Genomic DNA, 22,791 nt, shown 5'->3' on the forward strand with positions numbered 1-22,791 from the left:
CACTAAGCATCCTCAGTTTTCATTGGGGCTGTCATGGGGCACCCCCTCTTCCCTTTAGGTTTTTGTTTTGATTCCCCCCCCCCACACACACACACTTTTACTAATATGTTTTTCTATTTCTGCAAACCTCGTGGGTTCCCCCAGGGCCGGTGCCAGACTATTTTGAGCCCTAGGCAAGGTGAGCTACTTTCACACACACACACACACACACACACACACACACACACACCCACACACACCCCAAAAAAATGCCAACTTTGATTTTTAAGAACATATGTTTCCTGGAAAAAATAAGAAGCACAAAACTTGAAACTGCTACATTTATTTTAAAGTGCAAGAAATACGTCATGCCAATTATAGCAAACAAATTGGAAAGGAACGTCTATGGGTCTAAAATGCATTATTTAATAAGAATATCACCTGCAAATCATCCCCCTAACTCACACACATGCGCGCGCACACACACTCAGCATCACTCACTCCAAACAAACACACGCATGAACACATGCATTCACTCAGAAGACCCCATGCACCCCATTCACCCATACATTCTCTCTCTCTCTCTCCCGGGCGCGTTCTGGAAGTCCGAATGTGGAGCTACCCCACCCCCACCCCAGCGTCCCTGGCTTTGCTTCGACTGGCACGGGGCGCCATCTCGCCCGCCCAGGCCCGGCTGAATCCTCGGGCCAGGCTGGCTCACAGCCAACGCGCATGAGCATGGCGCCCTAGACAGCCACCTGAGTGGCCTCTATGGTAGCACCGGCCCTGGGTTCCCCTGAGCCTGATGGTAGCTCCCTCTTATGTGTGCATGGTGCCATTTTGGCTAGAGACGGACTGACACTCGGAGAACTGAGATTGCTGTGAGTGCACACCCATGGGCCCTGCAACAAAATGTTGCAGCATGAACTATTCAGGAACCCAGCCACTCCATTCTATTCCACTCCCTGCCCCTCCCCCCAGCTAGAGTGACCATTTGTGAATTCCCCCCCCAAAAAAAAGAGAGAGTAAATGCATGCCAAAAAGAGAACAAAAGAGGGCAGTGATTTGCATATTTTCATTGACTAATTTATATGCATATATGCAAATTTAGAAATAACAACTGCAATTTAAATAGAAATACAGTATATCTTACCATACTGTGTGATGAGGTGACTTTTGTGCCTATCTATTCAGTCTGCTGTCCAGGTGCTGAGTGTTGATGTTTCTTACAGTCCTTTATCTATACGGGGCAGCCTTTCAAACTGAGGACCATCCTCTGTAAAAGAGGACACCTGGCCACCCTATCCACCACCCCAGACCAGTTTTCGGTTATCTCCTCAACAATCAGTCAGCATTCTTTGCCCACTGAGCACAAACAAACCTAAATCAAGTAGGGGTTTTCCTCCCTTCATTTCAATTAGAATTGGATCGGTCCATTTGTGGATATGACGAAATGCCTTCTGTTTGGAGGCTTTTGCGGAGCGAAGACTTCCGAAGCGGCTGAACCCCATCCATGGGCTTAGAAAGCAGGCAGGCCAAAATACCTCTTGCTGGTGCGACCCTGAGATTCCCCCTCCTCCTTCCTCTCTTTCAGGGGCTGTGTGGAACACAGATTGAAAATGACTTCAGTGGTGAGTACTGATCCTGCGACATAGGATGCCACCTTAAACTGAGCTCAGTAGTGTCGACACTGACCGGCAGCAGCAGCTCTCCAGGGTTTCAGGCAAAGAGTTTTTCCAGCCCTACCTGGAGATGTTGGGGGTCGAACCTGGGGCCTTCTGCATGCTGAGCAAACGCTCTGCCACTGAGCCACAGCCCCCTCTCTCTACTGTTCCTCCCGATTTCCTGGTTGTTCTCACTGGGGGTTAGGGTGGCTCAAATCTGCTCTTAGCAGGGCTGGCATCAATACCTGGCACCCTCAGTCAGTTGCCAGGCTCTGAGCCCAGGCCACAGGGCCCACGGTGCAGTGTCAGTTTGGGCCCCACACCCCCCCTTTTTTTTCTGGAATAAGCAACAAACATTAGCTAACATAGGGTGACCATATGACCGGATTTGTCCAGGTTTTTTTATGACAAATCCAGGAGGGCGAGTGGAAATCCGGATTTTTCCAAAGAGCAGCTCTAATGGGAATTAACAAAAATGCTTATAACTCCGTCATTTTTTAAAATAAAGACATGAAACAATGGTAGCTCTTAGAAAGGGCTTTAGTCATACCAAATTTGAAACAGATCCGTTCATCCATTGATTTTTTAGGATTTTTTTAAAAATTGAGGTTTTTAAATTATTATTTTTAAAATTGTCATTTTTAAAGATAAAGAGATGAAAGTTGGCACCATGATAGCTTTTAGGTAGAGCTTTAGCCATACCAAATTTGAAACAGATCTGTTCATCCATTGATTTTTAGGAATTTTTTTAAAATTTGAGGATTTAATTTTTTAAAAAATATATATAATTGAGGTTTTAAAATTATTATTTTTAAAATTGTCATTTTTAAAGATAAAGAGATGAAACTTGGCACATGATTGCTCTTAACAAGGACTTTAGCTATGCCAAGTTTGAAACAGATCTGTCCATCCATTGAGTTTTAGGATTTTTTTTTAAGTTTGAAGTTTTAAAATTATTTTTTAAAAAGAATTTAAACATGGCGACCATGTTGTCCTCCTTTTTGGTTTCCAAAATATGGTCACCCTAGCTAACACCTACTTGGGGGTGGGGGGAGATAACTGGTTGAAAAGCCACTGAAGGTGTAATCCTATGCATGTTTAGACAGAAAAAAAGTCTAAAACTCCCAGCATTCCACAGCCAGTCCAGACCACAATCCACAGGTAATCCTCCCGTGTTTCAGAATCAGGACCAAACAGGATGCGATGCTCCGTCCATGAATGCAGTTGATGTGCACTTCTTCCCTATGTAAAAGTCTGGGCAGAGCCGGCATCGAGAGTAGGCACGGTCGGGCACCTGCCAAGCTGGGGGGCCCTGACAAGATCCCCCTGGATTTGTTCTTCCTCTTCACCCTTGCGACCTGCTTGTTCACCTGCCTCTTGCGCTGGCCCTTACAACGGTGGTAGTGAGGAGGAGGCGCAGGAAGGAGATGCCTCTGCCGGCTTCCTCAATGGTGTTCTGCCAGTCAAGCACAAAAGCGGAAGCAACGATGTCTACAGGCATAGTACCTTGTACGTGCCTGATCTCATCTGACCTTGGAAGCTAAGCAGGGTCAGGGCTGGTTAGGACTTGGGTGGGCGGCAAGGATGAAGGGGAGGCAGAGGAGGCAGAGGAAGAGGAGCTGATGACAATGTTAGTGAGAAGGGAGGGAAGGTTCCATTGATGGAGAGCCACAGGTGAGTCCGGGAACCTGTGTGTGTGTGTGTGTGTGTGTGTGTGTGTGAGAGAGAGAGAGAGAGAGGGGGGGGGGGGAGAGGGAGAGGGAGAGGGAGGAGTTTAACTCCTTCTCTCCCTGCCATAAACCCCAGAAAAACCGCCTCTCCGAAGCTGCTATTTGCATCTTAAGGGAAGCACCCTCCACTGGCCCTAGTGGAGGCTTTCCTGGTAATGAAAACAACATCCATGGCAGGGAGAGAAAGAGTTAAACCTCCCCTCCCACAGTCCCAAAGCTGTATAGGTTCCCCCACCTGCTGTGGTTGCTATTTTCCTAACAACAACAAAAGCGCCCATGAATTCATTGCATTAACCTCACATGGGTCTAAGTCGGGGCTCCAGTCCCCATGCCCACTGATGAGGATTGGGCCTTTTGAAATCTTTTTTTTTTTATTTTATCCAGAGTGCTCCCTGTGTTATGTTAGCCTGCCTGATGCTGCTCAGTTTGGGCCCAAGAGCAATTGACCTGGGGGTCTTCTGAAGGCAGGATCTCATTTTTATTTTATTTATTACATTTCTATACCGCCCAATAGCTGAAGATCTCTGGGCGGTTCACAAAAATTAAAACCATGATAAAACAACCAACAGGTTAAAAGCACAAATACAAAATACAATATAAAAAGCACAACCAGGATAAAACCATGCAGCAAAATTGATATAAGATTACAATACAGAGTTAAAACAGTAAGATTTAAATTTAAGTTAAAATTAAGTGTTAAAATACTGAGAGAATAAAAAGGTCTTCAGCTGGCGATGAAAGGAGTACAGTGTAGGCGCCAGGCGGACCTCTCTGGGGAGCTCGTTCCACAACCGGGGTGCCACAGCGGAGAAAGCCCTCCTCCTAGTAGCCACCTGCCTCACTTCCTTTGGCAGGGGCTCGTGGAGAAGGACCCCTGAGGATGACCTTAGGGTCCGGGCAGGTACATATGGGAGGAGGTGTTCCATCAAATAACCTGGCCCCAAATTGTTTAGGGCTTTAAATGTTAGTACCAGCACTTTGAATCGGGCCCGGACCTGGACTGGCAGCCAATGAAGTTGTAAAAGGACTGGCGTAATGTGATCTCGCTGACCAGTCCCTGTTAGTAAACGAGCTGCCCTGTTTTGTACCAGCTGAAGCTTCCGGACCGTTTTCAAAGGCAGCCCCAGGTATAACGCATTGCAGTAATCCAAGCAAGAGGTTATCAGAGCATGGATAACTGTAGCTAGGCTATCTCTGTCCAGATAAGGGCGTAGTTGGTATATCAACCTAAGCTGATAAAACAGCGGTTCTCAACCTGTGGGTCGGGACCCTTTCACAGGGGTCGCCTAAGACCATTGGAAAACACATATTTCCGATGGTCTTAGGAAACTGTATTGACTGAACTATGTCATGTATCATCTTTTGTATTATTAAAGCTATTGTTATGTATTATTTTCATTAGCAAACCATCCCATGACAATGAATCGTGTAGAGAAGAACGAAAATAATTTTATGGTTGGGGGTCACCACAACATGAGGAACTGTATTAAAGGGTCGCGGCATTAGGAAGGTTGAGAACCACTGTGATAAAAGGTGTTCTTTGCCATGTCCTCCCTTGGTTTCGCTCCCCTCCAGACCGGCACGTTCAGGATCATTTCTGAGGAGGAGCAGGCCTTGCGGAGCAAGCTTGAACACCTGACCACCAAGGACCACGGCCATGTCTTCGGCAAGTGCGAGAAGATCCCAGCGTACACCCTGCAAAAGGTAAGAGTCACTGGGTGGGGTGGACAAGGATAAAGGTGGGATCTGAAGGTGCCAAGTGTGGGGGGTTGCCACGGGCCCCCATACTGGCAAAAAGGGCCTATTGCCCAACCGGCATTTAGGGTAGCCTCTGATGCGTTGCCAAGTGAGAGGAAATGCATAACCAAAAAATAAAGAGGACAAAAGGAGATTTGCGAAAGAGTCACACGGGCTAATTTTGAAATGGGCTAATCGATTTTATTTATTTATTTATTTATTACATTTTTATGCCGCCCAATAGCCGAAGATCTCTGGGCAGTTCACAAAAATTAAAACCATGATAAAACAAGGTTAATAGCACAAATACAAAATACAGTATAAAAAGCACAACCAGGATAAAAACCACGCAGCAAAATCGATACAAAATTAAAATACAGAGTTAAAACACTAAAATTTAAATTTAAGTTAAAATTAAGTGTTAAAATACTGAGAGTATAAAAAGGTCTTCAGCTGGCGATGAAAGGAGTACAGTGTAGGCGTCAGACGGACCTCTCTGGGGAGCTCATTCCACAACCGGGGTGCCACAGCGGAGAAAGCCCTCCTCCTAGTAGCCACCTGCCTCACTTCCTTTGGCAGGGGCTCACGGAGAAGGGCCCCTGTAGATGATCTTAAGGTCCGGGCAGGTACATATGGGAGGAGGCGTTCCTTCAAATAACCTGGCCCCAAACCGTTTAGGGCTTTGAATGTCAATACCAGCACTTTGAATCGGGCCCAGACCTGGACTGGCAGCCATTGAAGTTGTAAAAGGACTGGCGTAATGTGATCTCACCGGCCAGTCACTAGATGCCAATTTTGAAAGAATGGCTACCGTCGAAACAGAAATACAATCCCTGCCACCATATTGGGGGAACTGTGAGCAGGTGTCCCATGTGCCAACCTGCTCGGCTTGCTGTACAGGTGCTCACCACAGATGGGCAAATTCAAAACCCCATCTTGAATTTCTTAGAGTTTCCAGAGGCTAGCTGTATACTGTGGAGGCTGGTGGCCCCAATTTTGGTGAGGCTATGGATCCATTCTTGGTTTCAGCCAAAACCAGCCAGAACTCTAAAGGAGCTATCCAAGGTGCTGGACCTGTTTTTTTGGGTGGGGAGGGGGGCTGAGGTCCCTCACTCCAGTTATTCAACTTTGAAATAATTTGTTTTCCAATTGCTTTTGTCGTCCATTTTTTATGATTTCAATACACAGTTTGCAAGCATGATTTATCCCCATCACATAAGAGAAGCAATTTTCACACCGGGATCTGTATGTATGCACGCATGCCGTATTAACTACTTGTACTATTCATCTGAGATGTTGAGTGGAGAGATAGTTGAGTCCTGTGGTGCAGTTAGATTGTTTTTGACTCTGGTCTTACGGGCGGGCGGGGGGTGGGGGGGGAGGCGAGGATGGCATCCTCTTTAGATGGCAGCGTGTATTATTTCTCTTAATTCAAAATTGGACCCCCTCATGGTCATGCTGCTAAGCGAGGTCCTACCATAATGGCACCACCAGTCAAGAATCTTAGTCCAATTTTATAGTATATAACCATCGGTTTTTACAATCTTGGTACAACAGCAACAAAAGTAAAACAATCAGAGTGGTGGTGGGGGAGTTGAACAGGCCACCCAAATCACTTCATCATGTGCACAATCTACAGCAACAGTTTTCAGGAGCTTTGCTCTAATCTTTTTAGCAGCTGCTGCAAACGAGGCAACTTGATTCATTACCAGACTCTTGATTCATAAGAGTCTTCATGTAATTTACACAACTGTCAAAGTTCCGTATCCTCGAAGCAAGGGTGCAAGAAATCTTTTCCTAGGGCTGCCATACAGTTCACAGGAAAAGATATAGTGAATGATATTCTCTGTTTGTGAAGCCCCACATAAGCAAAGGCATTGGAATAGAGGAACGTTTCTATACCTCCCATCCAGGTATGCTGATACAGTATATATATAACGCAATCCCAGTGCCCCATGTGCTTGCCTGGGTCACCTGTCTCCAAATCCAGCCCTGCCAGGTCCTTGCATCGATGTGAGGACTCCCATGGCAAGGAGACAGCCCTACAGTCCAAAGTTGGTATGGTTGGGCAAAGGGCCTGGGGACTTGGAAGGGACCATATGCCACCACCTTGCTGCTTGCTCCTGCCACCAGCTCATCGCTCACCTTGCCCCCATCCTCCTGCCCAATGTGTTTCTCCAGCAAGTCTTACTATGGTTGCCAGCAGTTCATCCCTACAAAACTCCATTCCCAATTCCCCACTTACCGCATCTCAAGCTGCCTTCATTTCAGCAGTATCATTTAGGGTGTGGAGAAGAGTCCTCTTGTTGTTGCTGTTGTTAAACACGTGGGCGTCTGAAATCCTGGCCGATCTACTTGAATCACCCAGAGATCTACCTACAGATCGCACTGTATTCTTCTGCCCACCTCTGAATTAGGGACACAGGGCAATATCATTTCCGTCAGTGCCGTCTGTCCTGAGAACTGCAATAAGCAGTGTCAGCCACTAGATGGCACCAAACATCCAAGCAGAAGCAAAGAGAATGGCTTAGAGCCTGGCGCCCGTATCTGGCATCCAAGGGCAGCCGCCTAGGGCCCAGAGCCCTGCTGGGCCCCAACACCATTGGTCCATCTAGCTCAGAGGTGGGGCCTGTGAAGCCCTTTAGATGTCGTTGGACTGCAACTCCAAATCAGCCCTGGCCAGCACAGCCAATGGGGAAGAATAATGGGAGTTAGGGTTACAGTCCAACAAAATCTGGAAGGTCACCTATTCTCCAAACTGATCTAGCTTGTGAATCTGGGACCTTCTGCATACAAAATATGTGCTCTACCGCTGTTGTACAAAATACAGTACAACATAGCTTCCACATAGCTTAATGCAATCTTCTCCAATCTGGCGTTCCTCAAACCTGAGGGTGAGGGACAACAACCCCCATCACTCCCACCACCCTCAGCCAGCATGGCCCCTGTTACAAATCAGTCTGTATTACCATAGACAATCAACATCTGAGACCTTCCTCCAAGTGCCACTTCCAAGGGAGGTTCAGAAGGTGGCACCGAGGCAGAGGGCCTTCTCAGTGGTATCCCCCTCAACAAGTGTAGAATGATCTCCCCACTGAGGCCCTCCTGGTGCCAACATTGACATCTTTTCGGCACCAGGATAAAACGGTCTTCTATGTCCAGCCATTGGTTGTTTCACATTTTGTGGATTGAAATTGTATGCTGTGTTTTGTTATCTTGTATCTGTGGTTTGTGACTTTGTGAATTGATGTGAACTGCTTTGGCAACTGGGTGAAACAGACAGACTTAATAATAATACTCCCGAGGAAAAATATCTGCCCTTATTCTCTAAGGCAGGGATGTTATGCCTCAGACCTGTGGGCCAAATCCACACACACACACACACACACACACACACACACACACACACACGGTCCCCATTCCCAGGTTCCTCCACCTTTCTCCGAACCGTTGATCATTCACTGGTTTCCTGGCTTTTGCATGCCCCCGACCCCTTCTAAAAAGTTGGAATGCCTTTCGTAAGGCTTCGTTGCCGGCAGTAAGAGCTTTAAGCTAAAATGTATTAGCATCTTTGGTATTGTGCCCCCCCGAGGCCAGCTAGATGCAAAATTATAAGCCACCAGTGTTTGCCCAGGGCATTAGTGACGGTCAACAGGTCCATCCAGTGATCCATAGGAACTGTGTGCACACCCTTGCGTAGCCCAGAATCCAGAGACACAAGGGGTGCTTGGCAGACAACAGGTTGATGCAGAAAGGGGGCTACTTAGTGGAAGAAAGGTTGAAATCTGCACCATTAGGGCCAGGATGGGCAAGGGCCATGCTGGAACTGACGGGGTCATGGCTAAGGCTCATATTTCTATTTCATGTCCTGCTAGCGGGCTTCCCATAGGCATGTGGTTGGCCATGCAAGGAACAGGATGTTGGATTAGACAGCAAGGCTGCCCAGAGAGGAAAGGCAACTGCAGCAATTTGTCCCAGGCAACTACGAAGCAGGGGGCCCCTCTACCTCCACTCCTGTGCATATCGCTGCCCCCTACCCTGACTCCCAACGTCACACTTGCCCCAGGGCCCATAAACCCTCTGGGCAGCCTTGTTCAACAGGCCTTTGGGGTCTTGTGACGTTCTTACTTTGAAAATGGGTTTCCTTGAATTGCCGTGATTCAAGTGCTGGTTTTCCTGGGAAAGAAGAAGCGGAGATTGTCCAGTTCCAATGCCGTCCTCCACCCTTTTTCTGTCTGCTGTCAGGCTGCCCTGTCATCTCCTCTCCTCTCCTCCACAGGCCAAGGACGAACTGAACGAGACACCAGAGAAACGCGAGTCCGCGGTGAAAGAGTTGCAGGAGCTCGTCCAGGAGAAAGCCAAAGGAGGAGAGGACATCTGCAAGGCAGTGGCCGAGAAAGTGAAGGGGAAAGATGAGGCCTTTTTCCTCCGCTTCATCCGTGCCCGCAAGTTTGATATCAACAGGGCTTACGATCTGATTAAAGGTGAGGCTTCTGGGTGACCATGTGTCCTCTTTTACAGAGGACAGTCCTCTATTTGAAGGGCTGCTAGAGGACCATCCCCTATTTGAAAGTGTCCCGTCCAATTCCAGTTTAAAGATAACGATCCATCAGAACGCTTTGGCCATCAACACTTCAGCATCTGAACAGCAGACTGAAAGGGCAGTCACACAAGTCTTCTACATTATGATGAGCTGTGCAGTGTTTCTATTTAAATTAGGTCTACCGTTGCATCTATGCATACAAATTAGCATATGCAAATTTGATGCAAATCACCGTCTTTTATATTTATTTATTTTATATATTTATGTTATTCCTGGGAAGCAGGGGGCTGCAGCCTCTGAAGTGGTCCTTGGCCCTCTTGGTAATGCCGGAAATCTGCTTCCCTTCCATTGCCCAGTCCCATCACATCAGACAGTAAGAAGCTGAAGAGCTGGAATGCTGAAACTACCATAGTGTACAAACTACCTTGAAGTAGGGCTGTGCACGCCCTCCCCGAACCGCTTCAGATCCTGATCTGGACCGTCCCCGCTCCGCTCCGGAACCGGGGATCCGTAACGGAGCAGAGCACGCCCCTAATAAGCTGAAGATCTGGAATGCTGAAACTACCGTAGTGTACACAGGGCCGGCGCTACCATTAGGCTAACTAGGCAGCCGCCTAGGGCGCAAACGTCAGAGGGGCGCAGTACTAACCTTTAAGGGTCACAGTTTTATACAAATTAGGTGTTTTGAGAAAAAACACAATAAAAGGAAAATATAATAGTTCAGAAACTCTTCTTGAACAGCTGAATCGAAGTTGGATTTTTTTGTTTTGTTTTGTGGGGGGTGCAAGTAGCTTTCCTCACCTAGGGCGCAATAGTCTGGCACCGCCCCTGAGTGTACAAACTATCTTGAGAATTGTCAATATGCACATAAGCACACATGCAACGCTGACCTTATAGGGCTACCAAATTTGATGCAAAACACCATCTTTTATATTAATTTTTGCAGATGCTTTACCTCTTTTATTTATTTATTATTTATTTATTTAATTACATTTATATACCGCCCCACAGCCGAAGCTCTCTGGGCGGTTTACAACATTTAAAAATAGTAAACATTAAAAGTATACAATTTAAAAACACACACACACACACATAAAAACAGTATAAAAACAACAGTATCCATTTAAAAACAACAATTGTGGGGTCCATTAAAAACAAACTTAACGTTGTTAAATGCTGTTAAAATGCTGTTAAAAATGCCTGGGAGAAGAGAAAAGTCTTGACCTGGCGCCGAAAAGATAACAATGTTGGCGCCAGGCGAGCCTCATCGGGGAGATCATGCCACAGTCGGGGGGCCACCACTGAAAAGGCCCTCTCCCTTGTTGCCATCCTCCGAGCTTCCCTCGGAGTAGGCACTCGGAGGAGGACCTTAGATGTTGAGCGCAGTGTACGGGTAGGTTCATGTCGGGAGAGGCGTTCCATCAGGTATTGTGGTCCCAAGCCATGTAGGGCTTTATAGGTTAAGACCAGCACCTTGAATTGTTGGCAGTTCATAAGTGGCCAGCCCCATAGTCACCCTGCCAGGGGGTGATGCTGATGGGATACCACCGCTTATTCATCCAGTCTTTAAAAAAAAAAACCAAAAGGAAGGGGAGAAAAGTAAGGGTGGAGGCACCAGCTTTTGTTGCCAAGCAACTAGCCCTGGTAGTATGGAAATCTCAATGTGCGCCATGAATTAATGAGTAGCTGGCACCACCGGCTGACCTGGTAGGCAAGACATGAAACAAAATAAATCTACAGAAAATGAGATACGGCTGAGGAGGAGAATCCAATTTGGCCTTTCTCCATCCAATTTGGGCTCGATCCATGCAGAAAGCCGGTGGAGTTTGTTCACGTCACTTCAAGCCAAACGGGGAGGAAGCAGGATACGGGTAAAAGGCCAAGATTGTAGATGTTGTATAGTAGCGGATTTACTCAACGCAGATTTTATAGATAGATATTCTGTGCTCCTTGTGTTTGTGTGTAAGAGAGTAAAGATCTCTCTCTCTCTCTCTCTTTACTGTGCTGCACATTATATCTATATATCATCTACCCTGTTTTCCCGAAAGTAAGACATCCCCCGAAAATAAGACCTACTTCCAGTTTTGCCTCTCGCTGTAATATAAGGCATCCCCCCGAAAATAAGACCTTTTTTTTGGTTCAACAATAAATGCGTACCGTATTCTTCTTCATGGAAAAATAAGACATCCCCTGAAAATAAGACCTAGCACATCTTTGGGAGCAAAAATTAATATAAGACACTGTCTTATTTTCGGGAAAACAGGGTAGGAGCTTTCTAGCTTGCTCTTTCTCTCTTTTTCTTTCTCTCTTTCCTTCTGGAGCAGTTACTAACAAACCGTACTGCATTACACAATCAGTAACTAGCCCTTCCACTAATGTGATTTATTTAATTGAACATATTTTTTTAAAAAGGGGTGAGGGAGGGAAGGTCATACGCAACGTGTAGGTAAAACTACAATGGATGGCAGTGCACAATTCCATCACTGAAAACAAGCAGAGCACATATTGCACTATGGATACCCTAACTTTAGGCCACACTTTGAGCTGGAAAAAGTGACCTCCCCACCCACGGCTTCAGAAAGGGAGTTTTACTATTGCACACATTTCTTCCAGACGGTGGGGAGCTAGTTTCAGGGCTCCTTTTGTTTGTGGCCTGGATAGTAACGAGGCAGTAATTAACGGAACTGGCTGAGGAGATGAGGGACAAGAAGAGCTGTTGGCAATATAGTAATGAGGCCCTTTCTCTCTCTCTCTCCCCCCACCCCAAAAACTACTTTCCCAGGCTAATATTTTCTCATTTCATGCCTGACAGCTCTTTACGCAAGACAAGAAAAACAGGGCTCAGGGCAGGATCAGAGTCTGGGTTGGTCATCCCAGTTAGCAGAAGAGAATGGGAGAAATAAGGAGACGGAAGAATTTAATTCTACTCAAAAGGAAGCAGGACAGGGAGGCGGAAGTGGAGCCAGGTGAATCGGAACAAGGCTGGGCTCTTTGAAGTCCAAAGCGTTCCTATATATGTCTACTCAGAAGTACGTGACATTGAGTTTAATGGGGCTTACTCCCAGGTAATTGGATATACGATTGGTTCCGTTAGGCCACCCTTCCCCATCCAGATGTGTTGGACACAGGGCAACAGCACCCTCCCACCCATGTTCCCCAGCAACTGGTGTATACAGGCTTACTACCTCTGATACCACACAGCCCTGATCTAAACCATTCCTGGCTCCCCTTGTACGTTGTGGCTTCGATTTGTACGTTGTGGCTTCGATTTGGTCATCCCAGTTAGCAGAAGAGAATGGGAGAAATAACGGGACGGAAGAATTTAATTCTACTCAAAAGGAAGCAGGACAGGGAGGCGGAAGTGGAGCCAGGTGAATCGGAACAAGGCTGGGCTCTTTGAAGTCCGAAGCGTTCCTATATATGTCTACTCAGAAGTACGTGACATTGAGTTTAATGGGGCTTACTCCCAGGTAATTGGATATACGATTGGTTCCGTTAGGCCACCCTTCCCCATCCAGATGTGTTGGACACAGGGCAACAGCACCCTCCCACCCATGTTCCCCAGCAACTGGTGTATACAGGCTTACTACCTCTGATACCACACAGCCCTGATCTAGACCATTCCTGGTTCCCCTTGTACGTTGTGGCTTCGATTTGTACGTTGTGGCTTCGATTTGGTCATCCCAGTTAGCAGAAGAGAATGGGAGAAATAAGGGGACGGAAGAATTTAATTCTACTCAAAAGGAAGCAGGACAGGGAGGCAGAAGTGGAGCCAGGTGAATCGGAACAAGGCTGGGCTCTTTGAAGTCCGAAGCGTTCCTATATATGTCTACTCAGAAGTACGTGACATTGAGTTTAATGGGGCTTACTCCCAGGTAATTGGATATACGATTGGTTCCGTTAGGCCACCCTTCCCCATCCAGATGTGTTGGACACAGGGCAACAGCACCCTCCCACCCATGTTCCCCAGCAACTGGTGTATACAGGCTTACTACCTCTGATACCACACAGCCCTGATCTAAACCATTCCTGGTTCCCCTTGTACGTTGTGGCTTCGATTTGATTTGCAGCACAGACAGCTTAATCTTTGCCATGCAGTGGCGATAGAAGATATAGTTTCTCTCTCTAGGCTCAGAAGTCTGTTTCTCTCTTCCACCCACACCCAACTGCAGGCTATGTCAACTTTCGCCAGCAGTATCCAGAGCTTTTCGAAAACCTGACACCCGAAGCTGTGCGCAGTACCATCGAGGCCGGCTACCCTGGCATCTTAAGCAACAGGGACAAGTATGGGCGGGTGGTGCTTCTGTTCAACATCGAGAACTGGGATTACGAGGAGATCACCTTTGATGAGGTCAGCATCTTACAGCAGAGGGCTTACCTGTACAACAAAGACCTGCTTCGTCTTCTCCTTTGACTTCATTTCATTTATTATATTTCCATACCTCCCTATACCCAAAGCTCTCTGAGCATTTCTCCCATACCCAAAGCTCTATGAGCCTCCTGTGTGTCTCCCGCTCCATTCCCCAGTTTTAGTGTCATAAATTAAGCCATAGAAACCCCGACTTCTCTGAAACAAGTTGGTATTTGTCGGGATTTCCGGCCGCCTGCACTATAAAACGCCCACTAGAAGGCGCTGTTCCCATCGAACCGTACAAGCCATGTGGTCACTGCTCTCTTCCTCGTGTAATTTCAATTGGATGCAAATGCGGAAGAGAAGCCGGAAGCAGAGCCACGGTAAGGAAACACAATTTCCCCATCTGAAAGAGCTCACTGAGTTAAACGGATGGCTCAAGTCATCCTGCAATCCCAAATAGCTGCAGTGCCTAATCAAGGCAGTGTGTTCCAGCAGGCCTTTCATTGTAGTAAAAGACAACTGGATAGCACCTCTCAGGTGAAAGAGCCCCTGAGGTGCGCTGATTTGAGTGCTGTACTAGGATTGCAGAACCAAGGTTCAACGCTGCCAAAATGCAACCATGCAGTTTTTGTTTTTTGCTACCAGACACCTGTGGGAAGCCCACAAGCAGGACATGAGTGCATGAACACACTTCCCATTGATGTTACCCTGCAACTGGTATGAAGAGCAGCGTAGTAGGAGTAAAGAGGAGTCCAAATATGCAGGCAGTAGTGTTGAACCATGGCAACAAACCTGTTTTAGATTCCCCCCCCTCCACTAAAAGCAAGTCTTTTTTGCAAACGGTAATGGGTTTAAATTGCCCATTTAAGAACAAACTATCCCAAAATACTTTGAATTACAACAGAGAACTATATATTGCTCCTGGGGAAGCAGCTGTGAGAATTGCAGCTAAACTCAAAGGGAACAGAGGATTCGGAGAGGGGTGGCAAATGACGTCGCCATCCCTGCTAATAAAAAAGTCCTAGGCCTGTATCCACGCAAGTCCTTCCTCTACTATGCCACTGATTAAGAGACATACAGCCTCCAATATAGGAGGGAATGTATACAGCTATCACAACTAGAAGCCATTTATGGCCATCTATTCCACCACAAGGAGTAGCCACAGAGAACCCTACTTGTACATGGCTTTTATTATACTAAGGCCGGCCCTACCATGAAGCAGTGTGAGACACTTGCCACAGGCAGCAAATTTTGGGTATCATAAACAGGCAGCAAATGGTTATTTAGCTCATTACATTTCTACTGCCATGGCGGGGGAGAGATGGTTATGGCATCTTCTGCCACATATCAAAATAATTCAGCTAAGTCTGGGTACCATTTATCTTGACTTGGGTTAGGACAGCATTGGCTGCTCTGCCTCAGGCAGCAAAATGTCTAGGGCCAGCCCAGATAATAACTTCAGTAGCAGAGCTAAGAAAGGCTTCATGGTTGCCACCTCTGATGCCAAGGCAGGAGAGGGAATTGCAGATCCATTTTGGCCAGAGTTCTGAATGCAGTCTTCGGTTCCTCTTCCCTTCTCTTTTCGATCCAGATTCTTCGTGCCTACTGTGTGATCTTAGAGAAGCTACTGGAGAATGAGGAGTCTCAGATTAACGGCTTCTGTATCATTGAAAACTTCAAGGGGTTTACCATGCAGCAGGCTGCGGGCATCAAACCTTCCGAACTGAAGAAGATGGTGGACATGTTGCAGGTGAGACCGACCGACCGACCGGGCAAGCTGTGAAACAGACTGACCTCAGTCAATAGCCAGAGACAGGACAGGCATTCCCTAAAATGGGTGCAGAGCCTCAGGCTTGGGGGGCAAATCCAGCCCACTTTTTTTATTGGGGGGGGGGTGAAATGGCTATAACCCCTTCCTCTGCTCTAACCCTCTTTCGCCTGACCAGCCATCAGCTGGTCCCAGCTTTTATACAGTTTCCCTGTATTCTAAAAGGTTGAAATGCCTCTGCTAAGACATTTAGAGCTTGGAGATGAAACTATGGTGGCTTTTGGTCCTGGTTCTTTGCTTTTGGTGCACACCCTCGACTGAAACATGGCCCCTGACAGTATCTCCAAAATGGAATTAGCCTCCTGGACCGTAAGAGGTCCAACACCCGTACCCTGGAAACCACAGGCAAGCTACACGGCAGCTCTGTGCAAGGATGCCTTAACACCCCCTTCGTCCATGCAACCCCCTTGGGATTGGGAGGGGAATGTTTAACCCTGCCCTTTCCAGCCACTTTGCTGCCAAGCCCCCCTCCCAAGCTGTTTTTCTCCTCTGTGGCCGTCTGGCGCTATGCTTGCAAGGAGAAAGCAGGCCACTGACCAGGATCACTGAAGCTGGGACAAGCTTGTTCCAGGAGGAAAGCAACTGGCAAGGGGAAGGGTTGTGTCTTCTATCCTCCCATCCTCTCTCGGCTGCAAATCAGCTCCCTGGAAGATGCTTTGCGAAGGAAATGGCTGCAACGGAACTTAGCTTGCCCAGTGGACAGTTGCCCTAAAACAGATCATGTAAGAGTTGTATTTCCCTGTGTAAACAGGGGACTCGCTTTTGTGTGTGTGTGTGTGTGTGTGTGTGTGTGTGTGTGTGCGAGAGAGAGAGAGAGAGAAAGAGAGCGCTGTTTCCATAGCACTACCACGTGCCATTTACATGTTGTACCAGAAAAAGCAGAAAGAGAACATGCAGTACAAAGGATTCCTCTTCTGCGGCTTCTCATTCTGCCTCTTACTCCAACCATCCTTAACTCAGCACTTCCCAAATGCATTGTCCTGCAACTCCCATCAGCCGTAGTCATCATGACCACTGGCGGGGGATTATGTGAGTTAAAGTTCAACACATCTGGAGGGCGCCAGGATGGGGAAGGTTGCTTTATCTCCCCCCCCACACACACACACTTTTCTGCACAGCTTTAGGGTCCACTCTTAAAGGTGGCCTCAAATCATTTTAGATAGCTGGATAGAAGCACGACTTGCCCCAAAGCGACTTGCCTGCTTGCTGCTGCAGCCAAAGTACTATCTTCTAGGCAGGCGGGCAGAGATCCGCTGCTTTCAGGTGCACAAAAGAGAGAGAACAAGATGGTGTGGCCGTGACGACTGGGAAGTTTGTGGTGGCGGAGGGAAAGAGAACCGGGGTCCCCCATATTTACCTGCACAAGTCACCAGTGATCAAGTGGACACTTGTCCAGTGTTCCGGCTCTCTGGCTTAACTCCGAGAAAGGGAGATGAGATTTGTAGCCAGGAGACATCCAACACCGGTGAAAAAGAACCACCAAAAAGCCACGAATGGGCTGGTGAAAAGTCCTCATTCGGCAGAAGGTCGTGTTTCCTAGAGCACTGGCAAAACACAGCACATCTTTTCATACCTTCCCAACCTGGTGCCCTCCAGATGTCTTGGACTACAACTCCCATCACCCCAGCCAGCATGGCCATACAGGTTCCGTAAGGCTACGCTATACACTCACAGCCTTCCACTATGAGGTGCCTCTCCTTCGCCCTCCCCTCCCCGCCCCTCCGAAATCACCCAAAGAGAAAACTAGGCTTTTGAACAAAGGAAAAGTAACCTGTGCCTCCCCCACTCTCTCCCTCCACCCCTTCCCATTTCTGCTTTTGCGGCTGGATGCGTAATGTCCACCTTCGGAATTCCTAGGATTCCTTTCCAGCTCGGTTCAAGGCCGTCCACTTCATTCATCAACCTTGGTACTTTACCACAACCTACAACGTGGTGAAACCTTTCCTGAAGAACAAGTTGCTGGAAAGGGTGAGTTGCACCGTGGAAGGGCGTAGAGCAAGAATAGGAAGGGTGGGCAGTCTCCCCATCTTAAGGTGACAGCATGTTTGTGACATGGCGACATTGTGTTCCTCTGGGAGGGCCAGGCCAAGGATAGGGATTTCGCATCACAGGTTTTGACTCTTTGATTTCTACAATTCGAGCCTCTATTTAGTAGGGGTGTGCTCCGCTCCGTTACGGATCCCCGGATCCGAAGCGGAGCGGGCCGATCTGGACCTCCGAAGCCTGGTTCCAGAGTGGATCGGGGGAGGTCCGGATCGACCCAAACTGGTTCAGGCCCGATCTGGAAGGTCCGGATCAGGATCCAAAGCGGTTCGGGGGCCTTGTGCACAGCCCTACTATTTAGTCATATGAACGTAAGAAGTGCCATGCTGGATCAGACAAAGGGTCCATCTAGTCCAGCACTCTGTTCACACAGTGGCCAACCAGCTGTTGACCAGGGACTAACAAAGCAGGACACGGTGCAACAGCACCCTCCCACCCATGTTCCCCAGCAACTGTTACACACAGGCTTACTGCTTCGGACACTGGAGGTAGCACTTAACCATCAGGGCTAGTGGACCTTGATAGCCTTCTCCTCCAGGAATTTATCCAACCCCCTTTTAAAGCCATCCAAATTGGTGGCCAGCATTACATCCTGTGGTAGTGAGTTCCATAATTTAACATATGGACTCGGAACATGTATGTGTTTTTTTTTAAACGGAAGTTGAGAATCTCCAACAGCAGAACTCTGTGTCCAATGCCATCCTTGCAGAATTGAAACGCACCTACACAAACACACACACAGGGCAGCAAGGGAGAATGGGAAAAGCAATCTGAATGTGAACAGATAGCCTGGAACCTAGATTTCTGGTTGTTGAGGTGACCCCAAAAGCTGGAAAGATCAGCACAAGCCAGACCAAGCTCTCCCTGCTAACCTTTTCCCCCTCGTCTTCTTGCCCGCAGGTATTTGTGCACGGCGATGAACTTGAGACGTTCTACCATGAGATTGATGCCGACATCCTGCCGGCAGATTTTGGGGGCAACCTGCCAAAATATGACGGCAAAGCTACCGCCGAAAACCTTTTCGGGCCCCGGATCGACGCCGAAGACACAGCTCTCTAAATAGCAACAGGAGACAGGGTCGGAGATCGGGCCCAGAGGCGGTCATCAATCCCAGCCATCTTTTTAAATGTAGCATTGGTCAAAAAGAACATGATCCTATACTCTGCGCGTGCATCTCTTCACACCTCTTCATCACCCTGCCAGTCACCAGGTAGGCAGCAGAGCCTAGAAAAGTCCCTGCGACTCCATCTCTCTCTCTCCGGAACGGTGAGGGGGAGTGGGGGGTCAGTGTAGAGGAGACAGCATTGCTGTTTCATTCGCCTCGAACCCAAGCTCCCAGCTAGTTCAGTAACTGACAAGTGCCTCCATCGGCTCACTGGTTTGCCTTGTAAGTGGTGAGGAAGTGTTCTCCACTCCTCCTCCAGCGCTGTACATTTTAAGGGCCCAGCAATGGCTGGTTTGGGGGCAATTGACTAAGGAAGAGGGAAACAGGCTACTGCATTGTAAATGGTCCCACCAGAGCCCAACACCGCAGGAGTGCTCAAGCCAAGGGACTGTTTTCAATATAAATATTGAGAAATAATAATAAAAGAATGTTCCAATAGCACAGATGCGTTGGCTTTGCTTGTTTTGAGTAGTAACTAAAAGCACCAATCACCAAGCTTCTCTGTGTAGTTTATTCCTTAAAGAGAGAGAGAGAGAGAGAGTGAAACCAACATTCTTTATGTGAAGCTGAATGGTGCAAATTAGGCACAGTTGACTTTTTGGCATAACTTATTCAAGAATGTGTACTATTCTACTTAAGTCGGTGGGTTTCTGCTAATCATGGCAAGGGACAAGAACCATTACAGAACATTGACCCCCCTACTTTGACCACAAAGAGTCTTAGGCTGCAGAGATTTCAGAAGGCACTCCTTAGACATGCTCAGGTGTGTGCTTCTAACCACAGAGGCTACAATACATATAGCGCTTACATTCTTAGGAACCAAGATTGTGTGGCCAATCGCACATTCTGCTATTTTAGTGCACTTCCTCAGAATCACAGGACACACACACACAGAAAATATAGGAGAAAGACCCAGAAAATGGCAGCCAATGGAGAGTGAGGACTTGACTTCGATAGATGTCTCAGATGTTTTAAATTAGTGCTATGCTGAAAATCTCTTCCATATTTTTTTCAACCACTCTCGATTTAATAGGGGGGAAAAACTGCTTGCAAAAACAAGTTCAAAAGAGAACATTTTGGAGAAATTCTGATTGGTGGTGGTGAGATTTCAGGATTCTTGTGCTTACCTTACTAATGAGGTGGGGCAAGGAGAGAGGAGGGGAGAACGTTTGTCCTGTCTTTCTTTGTACAATGATCTCTCTGGCTGTTGCAGCTTCCCACGCTTGAATTAAAGCTCAGGGAAAGACATCATGAGGAAATGCCTCCCCCACCCACCGGCTTTTTCAGATCAGGTAGGCTGGGCAGTCAGGAAGGCTGCAGAGTGCCATAGAAAGGAAGAAATACACACAATGTTCACAACCGCCTCACAAGGATAAAGTAACTTTAAAGAAGTCTACCAAAAACGATTGTAATGCAACACACACCCACACACCCACCCAAAAAACAACAACCAGGAAAAAGGAAAACGTGCTACAACCACTGCTAACGGTGAGCCCCGCTTCGAGAAATTGTTCGGAGAATTTCTCCTCTCCCTCCCTGTTGAAAGGGCCCCCTCTGCCTACAAATAGTGTGGAAAATTGTGAGGCCGGCTGCACAGAGCTATATTTTAAATATAGCTTTACTGGATGTCCCAGAAAGAAGCTCATTGAGAGTGGTACCACAGCCTTGTTTAAAGCGAGGGTATCGTCTATTCTCATGTCGCCAAAATTATCCAGCCTTTTTCCAGGCAACGCGAGAAGATCGGAATGAAAAGCACTTGAGAAGATGCTGAAGTGGTTGCATGGTGGCTTTACCATCAGAGCAAGCTCAAAATCTCTGTGGGCTCCTAGGTAAGAGATCCTAGATCCGCTAAGATCATCTTCCTGGCCCGCCGCTCTGACCATGTCACTCTGCTTCTGAAATCTCTTCATTGGCTTCCAATTCACTCCAGAATCCAATATAAACTTCTCCTGTTGACCTTCAAAGCTTTTCACGGTCTAGCTCCTGCCTATCTCTCCTCTCTCATCTCACACTATTGCCCCGCTCGTGCTCTTCGCTCCTCTGATGCCATGCTTCTCACCTGCCCAAGGACCTCCACTTCCCTTACTCGGCTTCGTCCTTTTTCCTCTGCTGCCCCTCATGCCTGGAACGCTCTTCCAGAACACTTGAGAACTACCAACTCAATCACAGCTTTTAAAACTCAGCTAAAAACTTTTCTTTTCCCTATAGCTTTTAAACATTGAGTTTGTTCTGACTCTATACTGTTAGCTTCAACCTACCCGGTGCCTGTTTACACTTCCCTGTGCCTGTTTGCATTCTCTTTCCCTCCTTATTGTTTACTACAACTTTATTAGATTGTAAGCCTATGCGGCAGGGTCTTGCTATTTACTGTGTGGTCTGTGCAGCACCATGTACATAGATGGTGCTATATAAATAAATAATAATAATAATAAGATCCACAGTGCTGCAGTTCCTTCCATCGAGCTTGCATTACTGGTTTACTTAAACAATTTTTGCCTACCCTGCATGCTGGATTCCTAGGCTCCAGAAGAACATGAGGGACATTTTTAGACTGTGCTGCATTTGTGGCTGAGCAGGTCCAGCCATGAAGTCCCAAAGCCAGCACAACTACTTGGCAATTTTCACCATGCCCTTGGTGAAGAAAAGACTCAGATTTTAAACTTGACAATGGGTTCGTTGCATTCCCCGCACAGTAAAATTCAACCAGAGGTGCGCAGTGATGTAATCAGTTGATCACTTTATTCATATACAATCCACGTTTGAAACCTAGTCCCTTCTCGCAACAAACACCCGCACAAACGGGAAGGAGAAATACTACCCAAAGAGAAGCGGATTCTCTCCTCTGTTCTACTCCTTGTTCCATGAAATTAGATCTATGGCTGTTTCCACCTCTCTCCTTACAGCAAAATGCCAGGCCTGTTTGGTTTGCAAAGCAAACCAGCAGGGGTCCTTCTGAAATTGAAAGACCTTGAAGACGCCTACAAGAGGGGCATTCATTAGACCACTGGCTCCCACTCAAGCCAAACAGGATGTCTGCTCTGAAGCTGTAGAGGAGATGGGGGCCCTTTCTGAATGGAGCAGGATGGAGGCTGCTTCAGCCACCCACATCAGTAGCACAAGGTCATCCTACCCAGAGACATTAAGGGCTTATGGCAGAGCAGGGGACACGGATGGGATCAGGCGTTCCTCTTCCACTCTTCCGAATTGAATTCGCTCATGTTGAGTCCGGGAAGGGAAAGGCAGAGACTATTATCTCCCAAAGTTTAGCAGAAAGCTGGAAACAGAAACTGGTCCCTGCTCCCCTTTCAGTTTGCAACCCTCATTCCTTTAGCCTCTCCTAAACCAGTACACAGAGAAAAGATCTCTTGCTGGATCACACAAAACAAACAAGTCATAGAAAACAGTTCCTGTTGAACTGTCTCCTTGACCTACCATTTTTCTAAGGGCATGGAATTTGGGCAAACAAGCAGTCCATACCTGCAGCGTGTTGTAGCATGCAATGTAACCCTGTGGATTACATAGCTTGACTCCAGAGTTGCAAAGGTGTGTCAGGTCAAAATTCACCACCTTTTAAATAAGGGTCACAATGCAAAAAACTGTGGCCCTTCATGCAGTCCGCTGTGAATATTGTTGACTAAAGGCCTGCAGCCAAATATTTGGCCAGCTAATTCAAACAGTTTGTGTACTTTGGCCTTGTACACCTTTACAACTCTGCTTTTACTCTATCCCAGCTTTTGTTCCCTTCTAA

The 22,791-nt window shown here is 47.3% G+C and overlaps 1 protein-coding gene across 1 annotated transcript; it reads left to right on the top strand.

Moving 5' to 3' along the window:
- The first annotated feature begins 1,590 nt into the window (after positions 1-1,590).
- Positions 1,591-19,131, top strand: RLBP1 (retinaldehyde binding protein 1). The gene is made up of 7 exons (XM_063142290.1): positions 1,591-1,610; positions 4,949-5,077; positions 9,390-9,594; positions 13,826-14,004; positions 15,599-15,757; positions 17,693-17,803; positions 18,779-19,131. Exons 1-7 carry the CDS (start codon positions 1,599-1,601, stop codon positions 18,935-18,937), a joined length of 954 nt encoding a protein of 317 aa, XP_062998360.1. The 5' UTR covers positions 1,591-1,598; the 3' UTR covers positions 18,938-19,131.
- Positions 19,132-22,791: the final 3,660 nt, after the last annotated feature.

The sequence above is a fragment of the Elgaria multicarinata genome, chromosome 16 (genome assembly GCF_023053635.1).
Source record: "Elgaria multicarinata webbii isolate HBS135686 ecotype San Diego chromosome 16, rElgMul1.1.pri, whole genome shotgun sequence".
NCBI classification, from domain to species: Eukaryota; Metazoa; Chordata; class Lepidosauria; order Squamata; family Anguidae; genus Elgaria; species Elgaria multicarinata.

What these genes read in the sequence shown, in the direction of transcription:
- RLBP1 (XM_063142290.1), top strand. An exon ending in AGGAGATCACCTTTGATGAG is followed by an intron (nt 14,005 to 15,598) that starts GTCAGCATCTTA and finishes TTTTCGATCCAG; the next exon opens with ATTCTTCGTGCCTACTGTGT. An exon ending in AGATGGTGGACATGTTGCAG is followed by an intron (nt 15,758 to 17,692) that starts GTGAGACCGACC and finishes CGGAATTCCTAG; the next exon opens with GATTCCTTTCCAGCTCGGTT.